The sequence below is a fragment of the Microcebus murinus genome, chromosome 4, assembly GCF_040939455.1.
Source record: "Microcebus murinus isolate Inina chromosome 4, M.murinus_Inina_mat1.0, whole genome shotgun sequence".
Taxonomy (NCBI): domain Eukaryota; kingdom Metazoa; phylum Chordata; class Mammalia; order Primates; family Cheirogaleidae; genus Microcebus; species Microcebus murinus.
The window spans coordinates 82,672,712-82,699,684 of record NC_134107.1 but is presented as its reverse complement, the minus strand read 5'-3'; the positions used below and the strand labels follow the sequence as shown (position 1 = coordinate 82,699,684).

Below are 26,973 nucleotides of genomic sequence, written 5' to 3'. Positions count from 1 at the left end.
AAGTTAGATATCTAGAAGATGTCATATTTGGACCATATTTACTTAGCTCTCATAGAATTGCCTCTACTTATTTTTAAATTGTTATTATGCTTTTGGCCTTTTTGAAGATCCCTATCACAAACAGCCATGTGAAACTCTATTCATTTGTTGTTGAACTGTTACTGGGAACATATTCATTATTTACTTCAAAGTCCCCTATAAAAGGTCCTCAATGACAATTTTTTTAATGAAAAAATCTTTTAAAATATTATATCCAAAACAACAACATCATTATCAATACCCATTGAGAATTATGTCATCCAATTTTTCTTTTTGTCATGTCTTCCAGGAAGCTCAGATCCAAATAGGATATTCAATCACATGGAATTATATTAGTCTTTATGATTAGCATACTTGCTTCCTCTATGTATGCCTCCAATTTACCTTTCTTTTTAAATGTATATTAAAATAACTTTGTTGAATTTTGTTGTAAAGGATCTTTTTGTCTAGCATTGGCTATTAATAATAACAAAGAAAATAATAGTGATTTCTTCAAGTTGGTTTAAAAATCTTCATTAGTAACTCATTATATACTAATTACAGAATGTAGTAAATAGGTATAGTGCAATAAACTCTTAGCATAAAAATTCCAAGACTGCTTCACATATATTTATATTTATGTTGTGGTATGCACTTTACAGCACAGTCCTGTAAGAACATTCTGTTTTCCAAGCAATTCTTCACAATTGAATAGAGATTTTTATTAATACTGTACTTACATTCATTTGCTTATCGTACTTCTGTCCTACAGATCCAGGGTTTTGGCTTTTCTTCTCCAAAAGACTTTGCCGTTTATTTTCGACAATTCGTTTTCTTCTCATAACAGTAGAATCTTAAACAAATGCCAGCACAATATCAAAAATTATGCAAGTTGAGTAGATAATATATATCCACTGCAAACTTTCACGTTACCTTCAAACATTACAGAAAATTCTATAAGTTTCACTCAGTCAGCAGATTTTATTGAGCTCTTCTTACATGTTCTATGCATAGCATAGTTACCATGATGAATTCAATTAGATCCTTACTTTTGAGGGGTTGATAGTTTAGAACAGTGACCTCCAGAGCATGGTGCTGGAACACCAGAAGGTTATGTAAGATAATCCACAGGTGTGGTGAAAGAACATATTAGAATTCCAATTTATATTTAGTATTTAAAAATTAGAAATTAAACTTATGTCATATATGGTTGACACTGACACCCTTGTTAATTTGCAAGGAAGATGGTTATATATTGTATGCAGTAAACTCAGTTATCTTCAAAGGAGAGAAGTTTCAAGTGTGAGGATGGCAGTGTTCTCATTGCCATCATCATACTGACATCATTCATTAGTGCTCTTGGCTTCCTGCAATGCTTCTAAAATTTATATGTGTCCAGGGAAGTGGATTTATGCATATCTAGTAGTATCTTAACGAGTTCTCACAAAAGAGGAAAGTGGCTGAAAAAACTTTTGTAAGATGTATGTATAATGTATTATTTAAGGTGAGTGGTGGGTACATGGATGTTTATTATATTATTTTTCTATGCTTTTTGTACGATTATTTAATTAAAAACATTCTATGCCTTTTATATGACTATTTAAATAAAAACATTCCTATAAAATCATAGATCAAAAATAACAATGTTGCAGGGATAGGTTAAAAAAATAGCAGAGCTGACACATTTCTTATTTTCATTACAAACTTTTTGCCATATAATGACAATGACAGTATATCTGCAACAAAGTATCATAAATTCAAGAATTATCAAAAAAAACTAACAATAAATTTTACCTTAAATGTATATTATTCTGTGAGATATTAGCTAATGATCTATGGAATGAAGTCCTCATAATTGATGAGACATTTGAAAATCAAGCATTCAGAGCATTACTAACAATATATGAGAGCAAAAGTATTATATACATTGTTAATACATAATATTTTTTATTCATTTATTATAAAAAGCTATTTCTTCTTATGGCAATTTTGATAATTAATGATTTCTGTAGAAATTTATCCAACTAATCTACATTTTTAAATCTATTAGCATTTGATTCATATGATCATCTTATATTTTTACAAAACTACGGTTCTGAGATCATGTCCCTCTTTTTGATTTAAATATTATTGATTTGTGCCTTTTTATATTTTTAATTAATATTTCACAGTTGTACATATTTTTAGGATACATGTGTACAATGTGTAATGACCAAATAGGGTAATTGGGATATTCATCACCTCAAATATTTATCTTTCCTTTGTGTTTAGAACACTACAATTCTTTCCTTTTAGCTATTTTTGAAATATACAATGAATTATTGTTAACTGTAATTTCCCTACTGCATTATTAAATACTGGAAGTTATTTTTATAATTATTTTAACATACATTCTACAACTTTCTTCTCATTTTCAATATTTATTCCCATTGAAATATGGCCTGGGAAAAATGAGTAGGTAAAAGTATTAGATAGGAAAGGAGAAGTGGAGAGATTGGATATTTAGGGAGAAGAAATGCCTGAAATAGTTATTGCAAAGAATGGAGAGTGGATTTAACAGAGAAACAGTAGGAATGATCGGTAATGTTGGTCCTCAGAGGTTGATGATCATGAATCTACAGTATAATCTATACGCCTGCCACATTGTGTGACTTCTCTCTGCTACTTAGGAGCAGTCAGAGAGAAAGTAGATAATTTGTTCCTTGTGTCTGGGGGAGGGAGGGTTGCTTGACTGGTGTGACAAAAAAGACCAAGGGGCAAAGAGTTAAGGATACTGGCATAAAATTTATTGAAATTATAAGCTATTAAATCTAAGCTGGATAAGGATTAAAAGATAAAAATAGAGCTGATGAATTGAAATAAGAAAGCAGAGAAAATAATGGACTAAAGATCCCAGTGAGGTAGAAGAACGGTAGGAGTAAGGATAGAGAAAACAGGAGATGTAGTAAGAGAGGAGAATGTGCTTGAGTTACTGATTTTAGAAGCAGAGATATGAATGTTGACAAGGTCCATTATATGACAAAGGGAATGGGTAGTTGAGGCAGAATGGTATAGAGTCATTAAAGATGAAAAAGGATTCAGAGAGATCAGTGTGTTGTGTTGCTCATACACGTAAATGCTGATTTATCCAGTATGATGACAAACACTCTGCACAGAAATGAAGACTGAACCAGATGCCAAAGTCATCTTTTGGCGGGGTGGGGAATGACTTGAGAAACCAGGTAGGGGTATAGCTGAATGGCTTAGACTTCATGGGAATAGTGTTTTTTCTAGAGAGTTCTCCTAGAATGTTCTGGGAATGCTAATAGACAGCAAGATGCCCTCCACAGTTGTCAACTCTGAGCACATAAGAGTGTGAGAATAAAATGACCTGGCAAATAGGAGAAACAAAAACAAATGCTCACTGAACTATAATCCAGTATTAGCAAAGGGTTCACTTGAAATATGTGGTACTTAGTTTGAAAAAAGCTTAAATGACTGAACATATAAAGTAGTATTTTAGTATTAGATTTTCTAAGTATAATAATTATATTAAGAGATATAGATATATACAACAGTTTAAAAATTTCTGTCTCTTTAAAAACATGGCTAAAAATGTTCAAATTCATTACATTTCCCAATGTCTCTTATATAAAGATCCCTGTGAGAACTACCTCCTTTGATTAAATGTTAGGAAAATAATAATTTCTCCAGTTTAACATATACATCCCATTCTTTTATCAGAGAATGAGATAACTTTAATGTGGTACCCTTTTGTACATAAGCTATTTTGTACATGTTTCCTAGTATTTTTCCTGATTAACACAAAGTTTGATATATGATATTTGCTTAATAACTATATTTTTAATATACTTTTAGTAGAAAAAAATACAAGACTTGGAGCCATAGAGATTTGGCTCAAAATACCAATTCTGCTATTTACTAGCTCTTGACCTTAGGCAATTCTGTTTCCTTCTTTGCAAAATAGGGTTTTAAAAAATACTTATTTCTCAGTGTTGTCATAAGGTTTAAATGAAACAAATGTTAGGCACTTAGTACTACGACTGCTAAAGAGTAGAAACTCAAAAAAGGTCACCATTAGTATTTACCATTGTTTATTTTAGAATATCTAATCTGTATGATACCTTTATTTTTTGAAAGTATTGAGAAAATTAAAGTTACATTGTGAAATGAATGACGAGAATGAAGCTTTCAGTGAGAAAAATAATGTGTTTAAATCTAGATTTTTATAGACAAGTACTGAAGATTTTTAGATTACAGCCTTTGCATTTAGCTTCCCCATCTGCTAACGTGGCTTCTATCTGTTCAATTCAAGAAAAGTCTGGGTGACTACTAAGTGCGAGACACTTTGACTTGGGGATACAGTGATGAATTACAAAAATGTCCTCTGTCCTTAAAAGCTCATGATCTAATTGAAGGCTCAGAATATTAAATTTTAAACTGTCTCTTTATATATTAATATTTATTCATATCTTTGGAAAAAGGAGAGTTGCCTTTTCTGAATGCCTCCTTGCCCCAGTCCTAACTATTTTTCAATAGGCAACTGATTCCTACTTGTCAGATGGATTCCTACTAGTCCATTCTTACAAAGGAGAAAAGTAGCTTCATGAGGAGTCAACCAGCTACTAAGGGCAATGGTATTTTATAGAGAATTTACTTTCAAAAAATTTTAAGGCAATGGTATCGTTTTTTTTTTCTCCACATGAAGACCAATATGCATAGCAGATAGAGCAGAGCTGCTGTACTTTTGAAAAAGGAACGGGAGAATTAGGTATATCTATTATCAGCTTATAGCAATTCAATTTAACAGACATTTTAAAGAAAAATAAAGGAATATGATACTACATGTATTCACTTGTTTAGAATAAATTTAAGCAATATTTTTCATTGTGCTTACCTTGACAGAAAATTTGACTACAATAGTAAAGATAGAATAATATGGGACAAGAATTGGATCCTATTCCTTATCCTCCCTCATGGGAAAAATGGAAACTGGGAAAGTTTTCTAATTTTAGTTGAGCAAATGTTGGGTCATTCTCTTAAAAACTTCAGCTACTAAGCAGAAAAAGTTACAATATTCAAGGAGGTAAGTTATTCCTATAAATCTAAGTTATTTAATATTAATATCCATATAGTATATATTGCCATGCCTTAATAAAGACAATTTCATATTAATTTAAAAAGTTGTACATTTTATCTAAAAAAAGATATAAATTTATTCTTACCAGTAGCCCTCTCATTTTGATGCAGGATATTATGCCCTCTTTTCCTCAAGGGAACTGATTCTTCTTCAGTAGTTCTAAGAGTCGCAGACTGATAACTTTCTTCATAAACAGGAGTTCTTTGTATACAATATAATGTCCCATTTTGCTGGGCAACCATTTGAGTGCCATTTGAATCATTTATTTTTGCTAAAGTTTGGCACTCAGAAGAATAATAAGATGGTAAAGATGGTATCACAGTGACTAGGTCAGAACAAGCATTTGAGAATGGAGTACTACTTTCTTGATTCCACTGATTCAAATTGTGTTCTGTTGGAAGCACATGTTTTGAATTAAAATAGTTATGTGTAATAATGTTTTGAAAATTTTCAGGTATTACTGATTGACACTGAGACACTTGTATCTTTTTACCACTTCTAATATTCGATGTAGATTTAGGAGGAGGATGAGGCATAATTAGTTTACCCTGAGCTTGTATAAATGTGTTGACTTTGCTTGCAGACTGTGGATGAATGACAGTGCCTCTTCTGTTTGTATATATATAGCCTGATTGGACTTTTGCAGATCCTTTTCTTCTAATTACTTTTGCTCCACCTCTTTGTGAATTACCTTTCTGGGTTTTAGAATTACCATCATGGACAGGGATTTTACTTTCTTCTTTATTTGAGGCTGGCCAGGCTTGTTTAGCAAAGTTACAACCTGAAGGTATAAAACAGTTCAAAGAGACATGGTCTGTTTCAGATCCTCCTAAAACAGTGACATTTTCTGAGAAATAATCATCCTCAGACTTCTTTTTATCAGCAGAATTTCCAGCACTAACAGGAACATTAATTATGTTGCTGCCAGCACCACTTTTAATGTGGAATTGTTGAGACCATTGTTGAGTTACTCCTGTTTTATTCTTCAGTGAATGATTGTCTTCAGCACTGTTTTCTATATTGCCAGTCTCATCAAACCACCTCAGTTTTTTAATAGTCTTTGTGATTTCCGCACCTTTTTCTTTTTCCTTTGTTAACTCAATACTATCTCTGATAGCTGCTGCTTTTTGATTTCCAAACTTCAAGCCTTGATTTATAATAAGTGCCTTAAGATAATCATGCTCATATTTAGAGTCTTTCTTTAAAATACTTTTAAGAAATCTCACACCATTTCTCTCATGAATGTTGTATTTCATTTTCTTGTGCTGGCCAACTAAGTCATAATTAGGAATTACATTAGACAAAGATGATGTTTCAGCTAATTTTTGTTTTTCATCTTTTGAATCAGGATTGTGAGGTATATAGGCAGCTTGAAAACTGTCTGAAAATAAAGGCAACTCTTCCTTATTACAATTAAAATATTTTATCTTTTCATATTTAGCATCTTTCAATTCATCTAACTTATCAGAACACTGCACTGGGTTGATTGCTTTTATGTATATACTATTCTTTGCTAAAGGTCTAGCTGATTGTGTATTAGATGGCAAAACTAAAGGTGTTGCTGCTGGCACGCACAAAGTAGGAACTGAAGTGGTTCTATTTTCTTGAGTTAATTCAGAATATTTCTCTTGGTCCGAAAATGTAGCCACTTCCTGGTTTAGAGGATCTGAAGTGCTCCAGGCTTTGCTGAATTTAAATATTGGGTTCTCAGTAACTAATGGCCTCTCTCTTTTGAATGCTCCAGAAGTGGAGTCAATTGGCCTCATAGTGCTAGTTTCAGAGGTCTTTTCACTTTTTTTATCTAGTACAAATATGGGTGGACTATACACAAAAGCTGCTGAATTATCAGCAGTATTTGTGGCTCTTTCTACAGTTCTACTCAAAGTAGATAGATTTTGTTCTTTGCAATTAAAACAGTCCCATGCAGATGGAACATTGGATTTACTCAAAACATCTGAGGAAGGTGTGACAGTCTGGGTATTTGGAGCATCTAAATTGGTAAGCCAGTTATTTATACGTTGAGTTTTAGAGAAGGACAGTTTATCTTCATCAAGGCAGCTCAGATTAGTTGATTGCAAATTTGCTGATTTGAGGGAAATGGTATTCTGCTGGATTGATGTAGAAGGCTCCTTAATAAGTGTTAAATATATTTCTTCACGCTCTCCAGCTTCAAGACTATCTATACTTGAGAGGGTTTCAGAATTGGTTATCTGATTAACTTCATCCCAAAATTTCTGGAAAACAGAGAACATTGTTTTATAGCTCACAAATTTTTAAATTGCAAAATTAATGATTCAACATACCATTTGTTACTGAACCCAGTTCGTCTTGGCATATAAAATAGAGTAACAAGACTATAAACAGTGTAGGTATATAAATAATCCTTATTGCAGCAATCCTCAGGGTAAAAAATAAGGAGGTAACAAAGACTTATAGCATACATGCTTTAATTTTAACTCCTAAAATAACTACCCACTTATTCTAGCCACAGCTATATCTTAGAAAATAATTTTGTTACTGCTATTCCACTTAGAGTATGAAGTTTTCTTGAAGGTTTCAGAACAGTAAGAGAAATTCTAAAAAATAGTTATTTATAAATTGTATTTTTTCCTGAAACATTTCCTGTACTTGAATGAGGCTCCTAAAAGCTCTGGGATCCCAATGTGAACTTCTTGTTGGTAGGAGGTACATCTTTTTTTTTTTTTTTTTTGAGCAGTGGCATCATCATAGCTCACTGCAAACCTCAAACTCCTGGGCTCATGCGATCCTCCTGCCTCAGCCTCCTGAGTAGCTGGGTCTATTGGCATGAGCCACCATGCCCAGCTAGTTTTTCTATTTTTTATAGAGACAGGGTCTAGCTCTTGTTCAGGCTGATCTTGAACTCATGGCCTCAAGTGATGCTCCCATCTCAGCCTCCCAAATGCTAAGATTACAGGTGTGAGCCACCGTGTCCAGCTGGGCTACATCTTTTTATAAAAGTTAATTTTTTGACTATAGTAAGGTTGAGTTTAATAAGTAACCCTTTCTAGATGCATGTTAGAATTACATAAGGACCTTTGTAAACCATATGTATGCCATTTTTCTTGAAAGGGGATTCAAAATAAAAGAAAATGTATGCCCAGGTCCTGCTGATTTAATACAATATATGCGTAGGGCTCATATATTGGTATTATTATTTAAATTTCCAAGTAATTCAAGTAGGAATTTAAGGTCAACTATTGACTTTAAGGACTCCTATTTGAAGATACAGCACAGTAATAATTTCCATAAATTCCATGGACATTCTCATCACTATTTCACTGAAATTCCCATGGAATTTATCAATCTTTAATAAAATTTCATGATCACTTTGAAGTATAGTAAATGTTTTAAGATATTTTTAATTTCTCACACATATCTAGAATGTATTAATCTGTATCATATATATAGAAATACATTTTAAGAAGACATTAAAATTGTAAATCTAGTCAAAAAGTTGAATAAACTCAAAGAAAATTAGTGTTCCTTAAGATTCAGCACAAATTTTAGACAATTTAAATATGATATAGACAAAAATACATTCTTTTTCTAGCCCAGGAAGTAAACCAAGAGCAAGGAAATAAGCTTATATAGCAAATTCTAATTGACATATTATTGTGAAATAAGCCTTGAAAATGATTCATGAGAGTTTTATATTTCTAGTATTTACTCCCTATTTATCATATCTTTTGGCATTCTTCTTAAAGTGATGTTCACTCAACCCAGTTAGGAGAACAAAACAAAGCACATCTACTTCAATGCCTATTCTTGGAATTGAGTTATTTTAATTGATAATGATAAGGAAACCAGGCCTGGAGGCTTCCTTTGAGATTGCATCAAATGAGACATAAAAATCTGGGTTAGAAGTTCCTTCTAGATATAAGTATGATGTCCATAGCTCTAACATTTCTGTTTGCATAGGTCTGTGATTGCTTCATCTCCCACAGCACCTCAAAAGAAGTTTGGCAACTTCTGATTTCATAAACTATACTTTTTTCCTCCTGAATTTTCCCCCTTACTAAACAATGAAACATTATGATCAGCTTCAAGTTTTGTTTGTAAGTTCTATTAGTCGTCCATCTTCTCTTTGTTCTCTTGCATGTAACATATCTTTTTATCCTCAGGCTTAATTTGATTTTGATGTGCCTTTGTATGGTGTGTCTATGTGTGTGTGTGCACACACACTTATCCTTCTTGGAGATCATTGACCTTCTTGGATCTGTGGATTCATAATTTTAATCAAATTAGAAATATTTTCAGCCATGGTTTCCTTAAATATTTCCTCTCCCCCTTTGTCAGATTTTAAATTTGTTGACTGATATTGTCTCACAGTTCATTAATAATCTGTTCTTTGTTTGCCCAGCCTTTTTTCTCCTAATGCTTCAGTTTGGATAATTTCTATTTCTATGTCTTCAAGTCCAATGATCTTTTTTTCTACAATGCACTGTTAAGTCCATCCTATAAATTTTTCATTTCAGATATTATAGTTTTCAGATCTAGGTGGTCTATCTGGTTTTTTTTTTTTTGTTTTTTTTTTTTTTTGAGACAGAGTCTCACTTTGTTGCCCAGGCTAGAGTGAGTGCTGTGGCGTCAGCCTGGCTCACAGCAACCTCAATCTCCTGGGCTCAGCGATCCTACTGCCTCAGCCTCCTGAGTAGCTGGGACTACAGGCATGCGCCACCATGCCCGGCTAATTTTTTGTATATATATTTTTAGTTGGTCAATTAATTTCTTTCTATTTTTGGTAGAGACGGGGTCTCGCTCAGGCTGGTTTCGAACTCCTGACCTTGAGCGATCCGCCCGCCTCGGCCTCCCAATATCTGGTTATTTTTAAACTATCTTTCTTTCATTCTGTTAATTTTTATCTAAATTCCTTGAAAATATTTATAAAAATGGTTTTAAATTCCTTGTCTGTTAATTCCATTATCTTTGTTATTTCTGTCTGATTATATTGACTAATTTTCTCCTGGTTATAGGTCATATTTTCCTGCTTATTCATATGTCTGGTAAGTTTTGATTACTGACATTTTGAGCATTATGTTTTTGCATGTTTAGATTTTATAGTCTTCTTTAAGAGAGTGTTAAGTTTTTTTTGACAGGCAGCTAGACTACCTACAGAGTTTTTTGAGGCTTATCCAGAGAATATGTCTAAGTAGGAAGCCTTGGTGATCATAAGGCTTACCTCATTTGTTTCCCTTTTTCAGTATCACATCGTATACTAACTGTTGTCTGATGTCTAAAAGCAGTTGTTTTATATATTTAATTCAGAATTACAGTTGTTTATGGCAGGAAGACATCATCATAGCTGGCAGAAATTTCCTGCTTTGCTTTCTTAGCCTTGATACTATTGATTAGTTGTTGGATGAATCGGGCCAAGGTTATGAATTTAATCTTGATATTAGCCTATTAAGAATCTCATAAATACATGTAATTATTCATAAAAATAGCATGGATATGTAGGAAAATCAGTAGAAATCTATATTTCTTTGTGGAAAAAATAACAATGTGAATTCCCTAGTAGGGATAGGTTACCAATATCATTTCTCTAGCTAATTCTGCCATATTTCTATTAAGAAACTAATATCTACATCTATTATAATTTTCAGGTTGCTTTTTTTATAATAGAACCTCTAACAGTTATATTACACTGTATACTTATATTACACTGTACTTTCAAAGGTAAGGAAAAAAATAAAAAAATATTTCTACAATATCTATGATGAATTTATGCTGATTCATCCACACTCTTTCATGGCCTACTATTGGCTAATGACATACATTTCTTTAGTGGAGAACACTGAAAAAGTGGAGCAGAATTAGCACTAGGGATTAAAATATTAATAACATATTTACAGTTTCATACTTGCAAAGTGCTTAGATGCTGATCTTCTAGGAGTTTCTGAGTTTCCTCAAGTTTAAGCTGGAACACATTTTTGTTAGTAGTCAAGTTTGCCCTGATGTTTTCCTTCATTTCTTTATCACAATTGATTTTGGATAAGAGTTGTTTCTGATGGTTGTGATCACTTTTTGACAATGCTGAAGGCAAGGCAGAATCTATAGTTCTGTGAAACAGACATAAAAAAAGTTTAATGCATGTAAATACAGTTAATTTCTTTCTATAAGTATATACAATGAAACATTTGTGTAGTATGTGTGTGTTTGTCCAGATAACCACATATAAGGATATTGGAGAAATATATAGACATTAAGATAAGAATTTAAGGTTATCAATAGTAGAATAAACATGGCTGTGAAATTATAGTACCAATAAAGAACTCTATCTTCATGTAGGAATGCCCAATTATTCGTGGCTTTATTATATTCTATTCCTCTATTATTTAGGATGGAGTAGAAGTAATTCCAGTTGATGTATAGAGTTAGTCCTCTGTTATTTAACAGCATTCCTACATGGATAAAAATATGCTATATTACCCTTCATTCTGAGTTGATGTCATGGCTGGTAGGTATTTCCATAACCCTAATAGAGATGACTGAGGCTTGAAGCAGATAGAAAATATGAAAACTGCTTGTCAGGGTAGGCGTGAATGTCTTCCCTACTTAAGTAGGTTTTGGAGCTTGGTTCTTACTTAATGGTGAAAAATGTACACACTTGTTTTCAGTTGTTTCAGGAATATTAGCATAGTTTTCATGTTACAGAAAGGGTACCTTTAATATAGAGTCTACTTTTAGTGTGTCAACGTGCCACCCCAAAATATCAGTGCATGACATCATCTTCTATTAGAATTTTGTATCTTCTGGAAACCTATTGCATGTTCCATTTCAGCATATATACAAAGTGAAACCAAAAAAACTATGGAAGGTTTTTGGGGAGGATGCAATGGAAATTAAATTATCATATAGCTGACTGCTGCACTGGGGCTGGTAGTGAAAACTCCAAGGGCATTTATTCCCAATTAAATTAAATTATTCCCAGTTAAATAGGAATAAAAATGTTTTTGAAGGTGACACATGGCCACATGTAACATATACCTATCTCCAATACCCATATATATCTTTATTTGAACAGACTGGAATAGTCAAGGTCAATGATTACTAGATTCTTAACTATCTCTTTGAGATCACGGGGAAATCAGGGAGAGCAAAAAGGTATTTAATACAAGATCCTGAACATTGAGAGTATGTGTCTGTCTCTTCCTTTTACACTTTCCTACTCTTACATGATCCTTCCCCTTCAGTCACCCTTCCCGAACAAAATATTGCTAAATCTACAAAATATCTAATAAACTCAATTTATTTACCTTTAAAGTTGTCGTCTCTCAACTTTTTCTTCTCTATTCCTTTCTTCTCTACTCCACTTTCTTCTCTTTTCTTCTCTACTTTCTTCCCCCAGTGAGGAGCATTGAAGGGATGGATAGGAATAAAAGGAGATGGGGAGGTAGAAGTAGAGGGAGAGTGAAGCATGGGGGGAAAGGAAGAAGAAATCATAAAGGAAGAAGAAACTGGAGAAACTGGAGAGGGAAATGCTAAATAAGTTGGAGGAAAACATGGAGAGGGAGATGAATGCGAAGGAGAAGAAAAAAGAGGGATAGATGAAGGAGGTAAAGGTGAAGAAGTAGAAGAGGAAGTTGAATGAGAGGGAAGAATGGAGGATGAGGAAGAAACTGGTATAGAGGGGGAAGAAGAGGATGTGGAACTAGAAGGAGATGAAGACAAAGAAGGTGAAGAATGACGGGGAGGTGGATGGGAGAGAACTGAGGTGGATGGATGGCCTACAAAGGCCTGGGGTTGATTTGACAATGTGGTGGTATGTGGAACAGATTGCTGAACTGACTGAAAAGGATCCAAGCTAGCAGGATGTTCAGGCAATGGAGTGACATAAGAAAGAGTGGGGACTGGTTGATGAGGGGGACGACTGGATAAACAGGAAGGCTTCAAAACAGGGAGAGCTTCCAAGGGGGTTGGGGAAACAACCAGTCGGGCTGGAAGGGAACGACGAACAAGGGCAGGTGTTAGAGTGGCTGGGGTAGAACGCTGTGCTGGAAGGAAATGTTTGGGTCTGAATGTTTTGTAAAATAACTTGTTCTGTGACTCAGGATCAGGAATGACTGGAGAACTTCGGGGTGGGTGAGGTAGATAGTCAGGTGGGCCAGAAGGAATTGGGGCTGGTAGACGAGGGAAACTGTTAGAAATTCTGGAAGTAACTGGGGCTGGAGGACGAGGAAGATATTTAATTGGGTAAGACAGTAATGGGGCTGGTAAAAAGGTCTTTGGAAGAGTAGAGGGAACAGATGGGTGGATAGGCAGGGTATGGGGGTGGCGGGTAGGAGAAACAATTGGGTAGCTAGGAAGAATTTGGGAATTGTGGGATAGTAATGGGGCTCGTGAAGGAGACAGCTGATCAGATAAGTAGTGATCAGGTGTGGAGACAGCTGGACAGGCAGGAATGGATCTGCACAAGTGGAAAAGCATTTGGATAGGCAGGTAGAAAGACAGCCTTATTAAGATGGCTTTTTTGGTTTATTGGTCTGCCTCTAGGTTTCTGATTCATATTATTTTTTTGTCCCTAGGGTCCATGATCATCTTCCTTTGATCGACTAGTGTCCTCTCACATGGTCAGAAAAATGTACATGGTTTATTTGAGCTCCCCTTGTCTCATTCTTTGTTCTTAGAGTATTTTCACTTCTCAGAAGACTGTTAGTCATACAGATACACAAGTATGGGCTGAAAATCTGGTTTAAAGCACTAGTACAAAGGGCAAATAGAAGTCAGAGACAACTGCTTAGCTCTGGCCAGACTTCTTATTGTATCAAGTGTTTCAGGATCAACTATCTCACCACAAATACATGGATATTGGAGATAGATATCTAACCATATCATTTTATTAAAGTATAAGTATTTAATATAAGAGAGAGAGAATATACTCTCTTTTACTCTACACCTACCAGAAAGGTCAAGTATATTAGCTTTATGATAAGGATTTGGTTGTGATAGAAGGCTGATTACTTCTTACATTTTTAACTTTAGTCCCTTGTTAATATTTTATATTTCATTATTTGCTGAAGCAGCTTCTATGTTCACAAGAATTTATTCTCTGATTTTTCTTGAGACTTAAGCATTAAATGCCCTGAACTTTTTCACATATATATATTTTAATTTTAGATTATTACATTACCAACACCTTAAATTATTTTTCTCTACCACTAACATTTTCCACATTAGAACAATCTTTCATGAATACTAATATGCTCTGCTTCTTTGGAAGCTCCCTGTTTCTTGGCATTACCTTATTCCTTAACACATTTTAGGTTTATAGCCCACTGAAAATGTATTTTTAATGTGATAATAGTTTATCAATATTTGTAGCTTAATTATACTTTCAATAAATTACATATTCCCATTAACCTAACACCTGATTCTTAATATTTCAATATCTCATATTTGTACAGCATTGTATAGTTTATGAAGTACTTTCATATATATCAGTTAATATTGTTGATTATCTGTAGAAATAAGTCTAATTTTTTAATAAGTAAACCATAGTGTTCTCTCTATACATTGTACTCATTTGTACTCCAAATACACAACATCTATGTGATATATAAACATACACACACATATATATAGATATCATGAAATCACAGTCATAATAGTACATTGCAATAATAACATGAAAACTAACTGGGTATTCTAATACAAATGAAGATCATTACTCATAAAACAAAGATGATATATGTTATTTAATGATCCTAGCACACAATTGCTGTAATCATAACTACATATTTGCTAGAAGGAAATCAAAATTGTTCTTCCAGTTTAACTCTTCTAAGACTTTAAGTAACTACACACTGTTGAACAAGAGAAATGTCTATGCTTTTGTTCATGATACAAAAGAGATTATTTAATTGAAAATATCTGATTAACATAAAGATAACAACTGATAGACAGAAAAAGAAACCTGAAAGTAAAGTCCTGTATTTAAAAAATGCACATCACTTCTATACTAAATAGTTTAGACATTTTTTTATTAGTCTAAATTCCCCAAATCCTAGGACCCCCTCTAATTGTCTGTCACCTTCTCTTTTCAGGTAAGCTTTTCCATAGAGTACTCTAAAATTATATTGCCTTCACTGCAACAACTTCCATTCTGTTCCTTAATCCACTGCTATCTGGCTTCTACTTCTCCCACATCAATGTATTGCATCGTTTGTGATGAACTATTAATAATTGACCTAATAATTGCAAAAATAGAAACTTCTTGACCACCATCTTTCCTAACTTTAATTTCCTTGGTTTCCATATCATCATGTTCTCTTGGTTATTTTCTTACTTCTCTAAGTTCCTTCTCAAGCTCTTCCTCAAGCTTCTTTCTTTGCCTGTCCTTTATATGCTGGAATTTTTGAGAGTTTATATGACACTCTTCTTTTCTTACTATGCCTATACTCTCTGTGTAATCTTTCTTACACTGTCTGTGTGATCTTATCTATATCTATATGTCAGTAAAGGGTTAACAAAATCCGTTCTCCTTTATGGACCAATTCAACTTTGGGTTAAGTTTCTAAGTCTGTTTTCTTGGATAATTAGAAGGATTTGAGCTGTATCACAAGGTACATTGATTATGGTAAAAATGACTCATCATTGGTAAACTGAATCTGGTCTAAGAGGACTGTGAATAAACCATAGATACCTGATAAGAAGCTATAGTTTTGGGTTTCCCTGAGTTTGGTAATTCTTATTACTAGACATGTCTCTTGCATGGTCCTGGAAGATATTCATAAGGAGCCATTACAAGAAATACTGGTTCCTCTTTGGAACATGGGGCTTCTAATCCACCTGCCTACCATTGTGATCTTACATTGTGATACTTACAGCTGAGCTGTCACTTGTTGCGGGTAGGGATATAGCAAAGACTAGCCCCCTCAACTGCTTTGTGGTCTGCTATAAGGATTTCCACCTATTGAAGAATGTTCCCTTGTTGGCATGCAGTGTTTTCTGTCCTTCTCTAATTGAAACCAAATATGACCTGTTGTAGTCATGGGAGTTTGATTGTTTAGCTGAATCTAAGATCATCACTGGTGGATATTGAGCCATGGCTTTAACTTCATTCATTCATTGATGACTGTTATATCTACATTCATGGCCCAGATTTCTTACCATGAGAGATTGGCTCTTGAATATTCCATAAATATTTCAAGCTTACAACTTATCATCTTCCTTCCAATTATTTCCTCCCCTAAACATATTTATTCCTCCCTCATAGTCATTAAAAATTTTTTTAATTCTGTTAAGAACACTCAGCTTGAGATCTACCCTCTTAACCTTATAGTCCTTATTTTGATAAATGGTTTCACTATCTATTCACTGACCAAATCTAAGCTCATGAGTCATCCTTGACTCCTCCCAATCACCTTCCAGGTCTTAAATAGTTACCAAAACATGTTGAATCTACCTTCCAGGTCTTAAATAGTTACCAAAACATGTTGAATCTACCTCCCACATAGCTCTCAAGAAGTTATCCTTTTGATTAACTCAAGTGCCACGTGTACCTGGTTTTCTCACCTTTAGTTTTACCCTATTCTTTTCCATTCTGGCAATATTTCTAAAACATAAATGTTGTGTGCTTGCTCCAAATCTTTTAGTAATTGTTTTAGAACAAACTTCTTAACAAAGTTCTTTATGATTTAACTTATTGATTTCTTTCCAACTGATCTACCACTTTCTTCTCACTGTATACACTAGCCAAATTGAATTACTTGTAGGTCCCTTAATACAATATGCCTTTCATGCCTCTATGTCTTTTTTTTTTTTTTTTTTTTTTTTGAGACAGAGTCTCACTTTGTTGCCCAGGCTAGAGTGAGTGCCGTGGCGTCAGCCTGGCTCACAGCAACCTCAATCTCCGGGGCTCAGTGATCCTACTGCCTCAGCCTCCCGAGTAGTTGGGACTACAGGCATGCGCCACCATGCCCGGCTAATTTTTTGTATATATATTTTTAGTTGGTCAATTAATTTATTTCTATTTTTGGTAGAGACGGGGTCTCGCTCAGGCTGGTTTTGAACTCCTGACCTTGAGCAATCCGCCCGCCTCGGCCTCCCAAAGTGCTAGGATTACAGGCGTGAGCCACCACGCCCGGCCACCTCTATGTCTTTTAACACATTAATATTCCTTTTGTTTGAAGTTATTTCTCAGTGTATGTCTTGATGAATATCCTCCTCATCTATTAAACCTCAGGCCATATTTACACCCTCTCAGAAGTATTCACTTCTGTTGGTGATGTTTCTCTATCAAAAGTATTTATTGAATACTTCCAACATGCATAGTGATAAACTAAGTACTACGGGGAATAGCTGCATATGTAGGATTTAGGTATTGTCCTCTAGAATATTACAAACTGATTTGTGGGATAAAAAGTACACATAAAAATTAAGCAATACTATATACAATCATAACTGTCAAATCTATTTTTCTATAGTCTTGACCTCTTAACCTGATCTTTGGTCAAACTGTTTTCACACATTTTTACATGGATGTTTATCCCCTCGATTCAGAAGATGCAAATGGAATTAATCTATTCTTTTCATGAAATATATTTTCTTTCTTTTTTTCTTTCCTGCTTTATTACTACCCTTCTATCATATATTCTTTTAACTCATGGCTAGATATCTCCTGGTTTTCCTGCTGCTATTCTCTCTATACTTCAAGTCATATACTTCTATTTGATCAATATCCTTAAACTCGTATTTCTTTATGTCACTTTTCTGCATTGTGAAAAAGCATTACTTTCATTCTTTCTTCTCTCCCATCCTTTCTTTCTAACCACTCAAAATCTTTTTACTCTTTAATAAGATCCATCCTTTCTTCACTATACAAAAAAGTACTGTTCTAGTTTAGGCACTAATTCTCTATCCCTTGGATTACTGCAATAATTTCCTCTCTGGTCTCCACTTGACTCTGAGCTCCAAAAGACTGAATAATCCCTTGTTCTTTGATTTATGACTGAGTTTGGCCAATGGAAGGCACTAGCAGGAGAAAAGAGGGTGACAAAAGAAAGAAGTTTTTCGGGCTTGGTTTAGCAGTACTGTGTTCCTCTATCTAGGACCACAAGTCATGCTCAGGCTCTCTCTTCTACATCTATAGCTCTTTTTCAGTTCAGGACTGTGCTGATAGTATTGACTTTGTTGTCAGGTCTAGGGGTGCTTTACCATACATTGTTGGTTTCCTAGTCCCTCTTTAACCTCTCAGTCACCCCTTTTAATGTGCCTCCTGTCTCCTGTCAGGATTCTGACTGTTATAACTTTTTATGGCTGATTCCTTAAAAGCCATTCGATCTCTGTAAACTATTTTTTTTTTCTCATGAAACTCTATCGCTCCTTAGTTTCCATGGTACCACCCCTCTACTAGTCCTATACCAGCCATTCTAGCTGGTCTATTTGCAGGCTTCTTTTCTTTTTCCACTTCTTTAAATATTGCTGTTCTTCATTGTTTGTCACAGCACATATTCTCCATGGCTGACATTCATTGCCTTGGCTTTAAATACCTTTAGCATAAATCTTTCTTTTGAGCTGTAAACCATATAATTTTTACATTTATTGATATAGCCTTCTCTTTCAATTCATTAGCCACAGTTGTTCACAGTTGATTGGAATAATATGTTTAAAAAGAAAATTTGATCTTATCATCTATCTCCTTAAAATATTCATTGACTTCTCGTAAACTCTCAGAATAAAGTTTATATTCCTTAACATACAGATGCAGTTACCCCTCCAATCTCATATCTAGCCAAGCTATGAGCATTTTGTATCTATGATTCAGCCATACCCTTACTTCTAGAACACATCATGCCTTCTGTCACTCTTGACCTTTGCGTATGCTCACCCTTCTGTCTGGAATGCCATCCACCCACTTGTTCTATGATTAACTCCTATTTTCTTCAAAGCTTTGCTGAAGAGTTGTCTGTTCCATGTGGTCTTTCCTGAACTCTAATAAAAACTGAGAGGATGAATTTATTTGTTTTTAGTCCTGATCAAGGGAACTATTGACCACAGGTATTCTAAAAATAGAATAACATTATGCACAAGTAAAATATTAACACAATTTATTGTCTGAATTGTAGATGTCTTTAAATAAATGTTAAATATTATTATTATTACCTATATGGTACTATTCTGTATTTTTGAAGCATTATTTCACTTCTCTTTTAGGTTATATGCTAAGGATTATAACAGTATACTTCTCCATATTCCCTTTAAATGACTGATCTTCTATACATGTAGTAACATCAATAAAGATTTGGAATAAATAAATGAAAAATACAGGATGTCAGAGGGTACCTAGTGGTTGGTTTGTCCATCCTATCCCTTCTAGATGATTCACTTATGCCACCATGTAGAACCAGGAGATACTGTAGCTTTTTCAAGACATCCAGCAAAGATTTTTGGTGAAGAAAAACACCTTTCTACCACTGAGTTATTCTTTTTACCTAAATTTATATTACTATAATTCAATATAATTTTCTCTCCTCAGTAAAGATGAATAATAACCAATATCAATATTTTAAAATAGTTTCGATGATACTTTCCACAAAAGATTATCCAACATATGCAGTATTTATAATACCAAAGACTTTAAGACAACAAATTGAAATTCTGACTTATACTTGGAGCAATATACTTTCCACTCTACCTCAAATAATAAACTCTAAAACAGAGGTGGGGAGTAACTGATGAAAAGTCCTACACTCAGTGATAAGAAAGCTATGTAATCATATACATTAAGAATTATATATGATAATCATAAATTACTTACCTCCAGTTTACTGGTGGTCTATAGGAAAAGGGAAGGTTTGTTTCTGATTTTAAATTAGATTCCTGTATTTGTTTGAGGGCCTCTTCTAATGGAGGAACTGGTTTTTGAAAAACTAAGGGGATAATAAAGAAAGGTCAAATAGTACAGAAGCACTTTATCTTCAATGGTCTCTTTATATATAATTTAATTGGTCATTGATAAAATATTGCTTTAAAACTTTTGTAAAAATAAAATATTTTTTAGAATAGTGTAAATACTGTAAATGTTGACATCCAATTTCCCAAAGAGAAACTGTTTCTCAAAATTTTCATCACTTAAAATTAGAATATTTATCTGGAAAAAAGAAACTTTGAGAAATGTCCAGGCTCTTTATTTTGGCATGCAAACCCTTCTATATTTGATCTCATAGTCCCATAAATTTCTGACAAAATTTAGAAATATTCCTATGAAGAAAAGGGAAAGATATAAAAATACCAACTAACATTTATTAAGCACTTACCATTGTAGACCTTATTTTTAAGCACATTTTATGTATTAACTAACTTAATTCTCACTACAGCCCATGAGGCAGTTGCTATTTGAATTTTATAATCAAGGAAACGAAGGCATAAAGAAGGCAAATAACTTGTTCAGGGTCATACCTTATTATGAACACTCATATACATATTGCTCTGCATAACCTCCTTCCAACCTTACCTCCTGTATATATCCACTTTCCCAAAGCCTTCCACTGAGCACTGACTTTGGTAGTCAACATACTTTATTTCTCCTATTTCGCTCTAAATATTCTTTTCTCCTTCTTGTTGGAATTGAAACATAGCTGTATTTTATGGACATTGCTTTTCTTGCTGTCCTTTCAAATGGAGACATTATTTTCCTCCCAAGATATACTATAAATAACTGAAGGCCTAGGTAGGTGATTTTCTGGCTCTAGCTCTTCATTGACACCTCCAAACTATCTTTCCTCTTTTCTCCTTTAAAACACCTATATGTCATCAGAATTTCCTTTATGTTTGCAATTTACCTTAAAATGTTTAAGCAAAAACAGTAGTATATTATTATGATCTAGATACAATCCATTTTCCTAACCAATTGGTGATGACATAAATGCTAGTGAAGAATGAAGTTATGGAATGGTCTGCTGATATTATAATCACAGAAGACCAATACTCTTGAAGTAGATACTATCTAGATACTATGAAGCTTTAGATATTAATACCTTTAGGCTGCTATAACGAATACCTTAGACTAGTAATTTATAAACAACAGAAATTTATTTCTCACAGTTCAGGAGGCTGGGAAGTCCAAGATCAAGGTGCCAGTGGTATCTGGGGATGGTACACCTCCTCACAGCTGAATGGAAGGGGCTTGCTAGTTTCCTGTAGTCACTTTTATAACTGTTAATCCTAATCAGGAGAGTTCTGCCCTCATTACCTAATCACCTCCCAAAGGCCCCACCTCCTAATGCCATCACCATGGGGGTTAGAATTTCAACATATAAATTTTGTGGGGGCCACAGACATTTAAACCATAGCAAATATTGACTGTTTTTCAAATTAGCGTGCTTAATATCCAAAGAGTTTTTCATTGGTGAAAATAATAGCTTGTTGAATAGCCTGATGAATGTTAAAAATGAGCTTTCTTTGTTGAAATTAAAGGTATTCAAGGGGACTTTCCAAAACATATTTTAATCATCTCCCTACCTTTGCATGAGCATAGAATAAGAATCCAGGAAGATTTGTACCCTTTATCCCTATGAATAGCATTTGAGGCTTAATCCCTAGCAGTCTTGTGTCTAGCCATTAATATAGAAAAATTTCTGACTTTCCAATGCCAGAAGGCACAGAATTCTATCCTGGAATATGGTATGTAGGCCTCAGTGGTCCTTATGCAAGGTGTAGTCAGAGCACCTAAAAGGACAGAGATCTGGGACTTTATTGAGCTTACAGGTTGTATGAATTGTTTCATGTCTGCTTTGCTAATGAATATGTATTTGTGCTAGATTATAGTCTGAGACTTGCCTTCATTAACCCTCGCTATTGTCTATCAAAAAGAACTTTAAAGTTATGTATGATAAAACTAATAGGTCAATTCACAACTAGCCATTATATACTGCTTCTTGTTGCTGTTATCAAATGATCTCTCAGTCACTATCTGTCACCCACTGATGATAAATTAAGCCTATATTTTTTTGAGTACTGATGGTGTATTAGGGCTTTATTATTTCATTTAATCTACTACCTCTAATCTTTTTAATTCTTTTACTCTAATATTTTCTTCCCCCAAATTTTCTGACCTCATTGAAATCCCCAATCCACTGCCCATCTTTGTTAGCAAGGGAAAGAGTCAGATATCATGTATACTTGGTGATCCTTTGGTTAATGCTCTTAATTTGGAAATAAACTTAACTGATAGACAACTAAATGAATAGTTGTTTCACAGCTTTTTTCTTGCTCTTCATTAATAGCATTGAATTTTATTAAAATATTAACTTAATATTTTGTATAGTTAATAAAATTATATGGTTCAGAAATAAAAGGACCTCTATTTATATATCATATCCATACCTATTTATATATGGATATAAAAGATATACATTTGGAAATCTTGCTCTCACTAGTCATTTGTGTATTCCTGCACTATTTCTTTGTGCAAACATAAGGAAATAGAAATGTATATTTGAATTTTTCCCTTTTCTTACACAGAAGGCAGAATATTATATATTTTGTTCTGGATTATTATTATTATTTTTATTATTTTTACACACTTAACATTATATCCTGGAGATCAGGGACAGATCCAGGTTTTATTAGGGTATAAGGCTTATGCAGTTTTATTATGGTGTAAGGCTTACATAAGAACAAATAATGCAAAATTACCAATATAAAATTAAATGTAGGGGCCATGACAGTGAGGGGTCCTGAAATTCAATCCTCATTAACTTCAATGGTAAATCTGTCTTTGCTGGAGCTCTTTCCATGTCACTTCACAGTGAGTTTCCCTATTATTTTTTAAATGGTTGCATACTGTTCCATTGCGTGGATGTGTACGTCATTCGTTTTTGCTAAAACTCTTGACTTTTTGTACATGATCCTTAGGTAGTCAGTACCCTCTCTGAGGCACACAGTGCTCATGAGGGGTGATTACTTTTCTGAGGCATTTAACACAACTGATCATATTCCCTCTTTTAAAACTACCTTCTCTTTTGCTTTCTTACACATTGTTTTCTTTGTTTGCTTTTGTTTTCCCTCCTGCCTTCTTGATAACCACTCCTCAAAATCCATTTTTTGTTCTTCATGCTCTACCTATAGCAAATGTTAGTGTACTTTAAGGTTCTATGTTGGGCCCAATCCTCAATCCATGGTCTATACCCTGTTATTTATTTAGCTTTATTTATCAACTATATTCATTAATGAATCTTAAATATACATTTCTATTCTGTATCTTTCTCTTGAGTTTCTGACCCATATTTCTAGTTGCTGATTTAATTTCCCCATTTAGATGAGCCATGGGTAGCTCAAAATCAATGCATTTAAAACTTAAATGATCTTTTTTACCTCTAACCTAATTCTCCTCCTTTATTTTTAACCTTGACTAATATTACCATCATCCACCAAAATAATTAATTCATTTAAAAAGTATTGGAGTGTTTAAAATGTATGAGGCTCTCTGCTAAGAACTAGATGCACTATTCTCTTCCTAGCCTTTCTTCCACCACTCTTGATAAATTAGTAACTGAATTCTATTGGTTCTATCTCCTGAATATCTCTATATCCAGTGCACTTCTTTAATTTAGGAGCTTAATATCTCTTTCTACAATTATTTAAATAGTCTCCTACTAGTCTATCTACTTTAGTAGGTCTCTATTTTAATCTGCATTCCATGTTTTACTGTAATTATCTTTCTAACAAGTGAATCTAATTATAGCAGAGACGCCCTAGCTTCATACCTAGTCTCCATTTTCCCTTTCTTCCTGGTAACAGACTCTATATTGTTAGGGGTGACAATATACCCAACATTATAAAAATTATATTTTGCAGATTCCCTTGAAGGTGGAGTTAATTTAAACAAAAACAGGTGGGGACATCTAGGAAAAAAATTTAAAGGGAGCTCAGAGATATACCTGTTTATCTTTTCCTGTTCTTCCTAATTCCTGTCTAGAACACTGACATAATCGCTAGAGCTCTAGCAGCTACCATGTGACCATGAGAGTGAAGATATAAACCATGTAGTAAAGATGGCTGAGCTGAGAGAGACAGGAGCTGTCTGGTGCCCATGGATACTGCATAACCATCAAATCAGCTCTTGACTGCCTACCTCAGGACTTCATATTATATGAGAAAAATAAACCCCTATCATGTTTAAGCTACTGTTATTTGGGCAGTTTTACTAGCTCCCCTTGTTAATAGGAAAATCTGTTACTGACACTGTAATGGCTTGCTTTCCACTTAAAAAACTGTAAGTGGACTGAATTTGAATAAAGATGAAATTCCTAGCATGGCACACAAAAATTCTTTGAGAATTGGCTCCAACTTATTTTTTCTAGCCTCATATCCATTTTCTTCTATTTTTTCCCATTCCATGTTTCAGATACACTGAAATGTGTAATTTACTTGCACAAGCTGTTCCTTCTGTCTGCAATGTCCTTTTTATTTTCTCTTTGCTTGGCAAACTGCTCATTCTTCAAGACCCAACTTATGTCATTTTTCCAGGAATGATGTCCTTGATGTCCCTACATAAGTTTAGTGTTTCTTTTCTTTGTGCTTTCATAGTACTTTACACATTCTGCTACCATAGCAATTATTATTACATTATTGACATTAATTGTTCATATTACTCTTATTTCCGAAATAGATTGTGAGATCTTTAATGGCAGAATACAATTTTATTTCTCTGTATCTCAGCTTAGCCCAGGGGCTAAGTACAACACGGAACAGCATATGTTTACTGAAAACATAATGACTCTGCTTATGCTTTTTCTTTATAAAGCTTTACATATTGTTCTTAATTCTGTCTTACTATTATGGTATAAAAATATAGATGTGATACCAAAGAACCAACCAAAATCATATTTAAATTCTTGATTGGTTCCAGTTTTTTTTTTGAGACAGAGTCTCACTTTGTTTGTTGCCCAGGCTAGAGTGAGTGCCGTGGCGTCAGCCTAACTCACAGCAACCTCAAACTCTTGGGCTCAAGCAATCCTGTTGCCTCAGCCTCCTGAGTAGCTGGGACTATAGGCATATACCACCATGCCCGGTTAACTTTTTCTATATATACATTAGTTGGCCAATTAATTTCTTTTTATTTATAGTAGAGATGGGGTCTCGCTCTTGCTCAGGCTGGTTTCAAACTTCTGACCCTGAGCAATCCACCTGCCTCAGTCTCCCAGAGTGCTAGGATTATAGGCATGAGCCACCACGCCCGGCTGGTTCCAGTTCTTTAGATTGTTGGCATATTACTTTGTAGACTTTCTTTTTGTTATGCCAGTCTGTTAAATATGAATTTGAACCAAACTGTGAATAAAATGCTAGAATGAATGTGACACTAATTTCCTGAACCCAAATGTTAAATTTTCTTTTTATTAAGCTACTAAGTCAATTTAAAAAAGACAAAACATTGTAAGCCAGTTTTAAGTTGAATCAAACTTGTGAATTTTCAGTATTACTAATAGAGCGAACAAAATATTCTCCAAATTAAATCTAAATCAAATTACTATTTTTCATTTGGTTAAAGTCCTATTACTCAATTGGCATACTGGTCTTTTTAGTTTGAGTTTTCACTTAATTTCCTTTTTTTTGGTTTTTTTTTTTTTGTTCTTCTCAATAATGACACAGGGTAAAGTGCAAATACAGTCCTCCACTATCACAAATTAGGGGAAATTGCAGGAGTCAGCACACCTGGAGTACAATGGATGATCCTCACCCCATGAAAACCACTTTTGTGATCATGGTATCTTGCCTGCCAGGTAAGTATCCACTTCATTTCTTAATTTACCATTTTATTGTCTACTTAAGTCAAATGTGATTAAAACTTTTAATTTTTGTGTTCATATTTTCTAGACATTAAGTCACCTGTTTTCCTCCGCTGTGAAAGAGGAATATGGGCACGCTGGAATTTTTCAGTAACTTCTTCAAACTTCTGTTTTCTTTCTTGAAGTATTTGTTCTCTCATTTGGTATTCTTTTTCCTCTTGTTCTTTTCGTTTCTCTTCAAAAGCTCTATGTTTAAAACATAAAGTAGGCAACAGAAACAGGCAATAAGTTTTAAAAATCTCAATACAATACAAAACAATACATTTATTATATAATATTGTTTTCATGTTTCAAAATTTTACTTAGAAACAACAGATTTTAGATTTTTTAAAAACAGCCCCTTGGTTAAGAATTTAAATATCTTTGTAAATGGTAATTTCAGAACCTTATCCAGGTCTTTTGCAACTAAGAGAAGGCTCTGTAATGAGGCCCTTGTCTGTATAGCCATTCCTACCTCCTAAGCCCTGCAGTGGAAAAGTTATTCTCCAAGAAGCTACACTATTTTCTGTAATGTGAAGAACTAATTCATTGGTGAAAGGAGCAGCCTTGCAAATTATGGGATAGTTAAAAAACACTATAAATTTCTCTTTTTTTTTCTTTTATTAAACCAAAGTTTAAAATTGGCTGTCATGTTAAATCTGAACTATGCAAAAAGTCCAGAACATTTAAATAAAAATGGATTTCCAGCTTTTCTTGAAAATTTGGCAAACCTGGACTCTTTTTTTTTTTTTTTTGAAATGGGATCTCTGTTGCCTGGTCTAGAGTGCAGTGGAGTCATCATAGCTCACTGCAATCTCAAACTCCTGGGCTCAAGCAATCCTCCCACCTCAGCTTCTTGAGTAGCCAGGACTACAGGCATGCACCACCACACCAGCTAATTTTTCTATTTTTTATAGAGATGAGATCTTGCTATGTTGTTTGGATTGCTTTCAAAGTCCTGACCTCAGTGACACTCCCGTCTCAGCCTCTCAAAGTGCTAGGATTACAGGTATGAGCTCCTGAGCC

General features: G+C 34.1%; 1 protein-coding gene and 1 pseudogene across 2 annotated transcripts in view; both read right to left on the bottom strand.

Moving 5' to 3' along the window:
* The window catches only part of CEP126 (centrosomal protein 126), a 76,438-nt gene that overhangs the window by 20,223 nt on the left and 29,242 nt on the right, over positions 1-26,973 (bottom strand). Inside the window, exons 3-7 of one of the 2 annotated variants that reach the window (XM_012770540.3) lie at positions 26,009-26,154; positions 19,938-20,049; positions 11,040-11,238; positions 5,244-7,392; positions 759-871 (exon numbers count right to left, since the gene is read on the bottom strand). In XM_012770540.3, coding sequence (XP_012625994.2) covers positions 759-871; positions 5,244-7,392; positions 11,040-11,238; positions 19,938-20,049; positions 26,009-26,154 — 2,719 coding nt within the window. Of the gene's footprint in view, positions 1-758; positions 872-5,243; positions 7,393-11,039; positions 11,239-12,435; positions 12,727-19,937; positions 20,050-26,008; positions 26,155-26,973 lie in introns of those variants that run through there. The other variant, XM_012770545.3, reaches the window with a different exon arrangement.
* On the bottom strand, positions 25,769-25,910 carry LOC142870678 (uncharacterized; annotated as a pseudogene).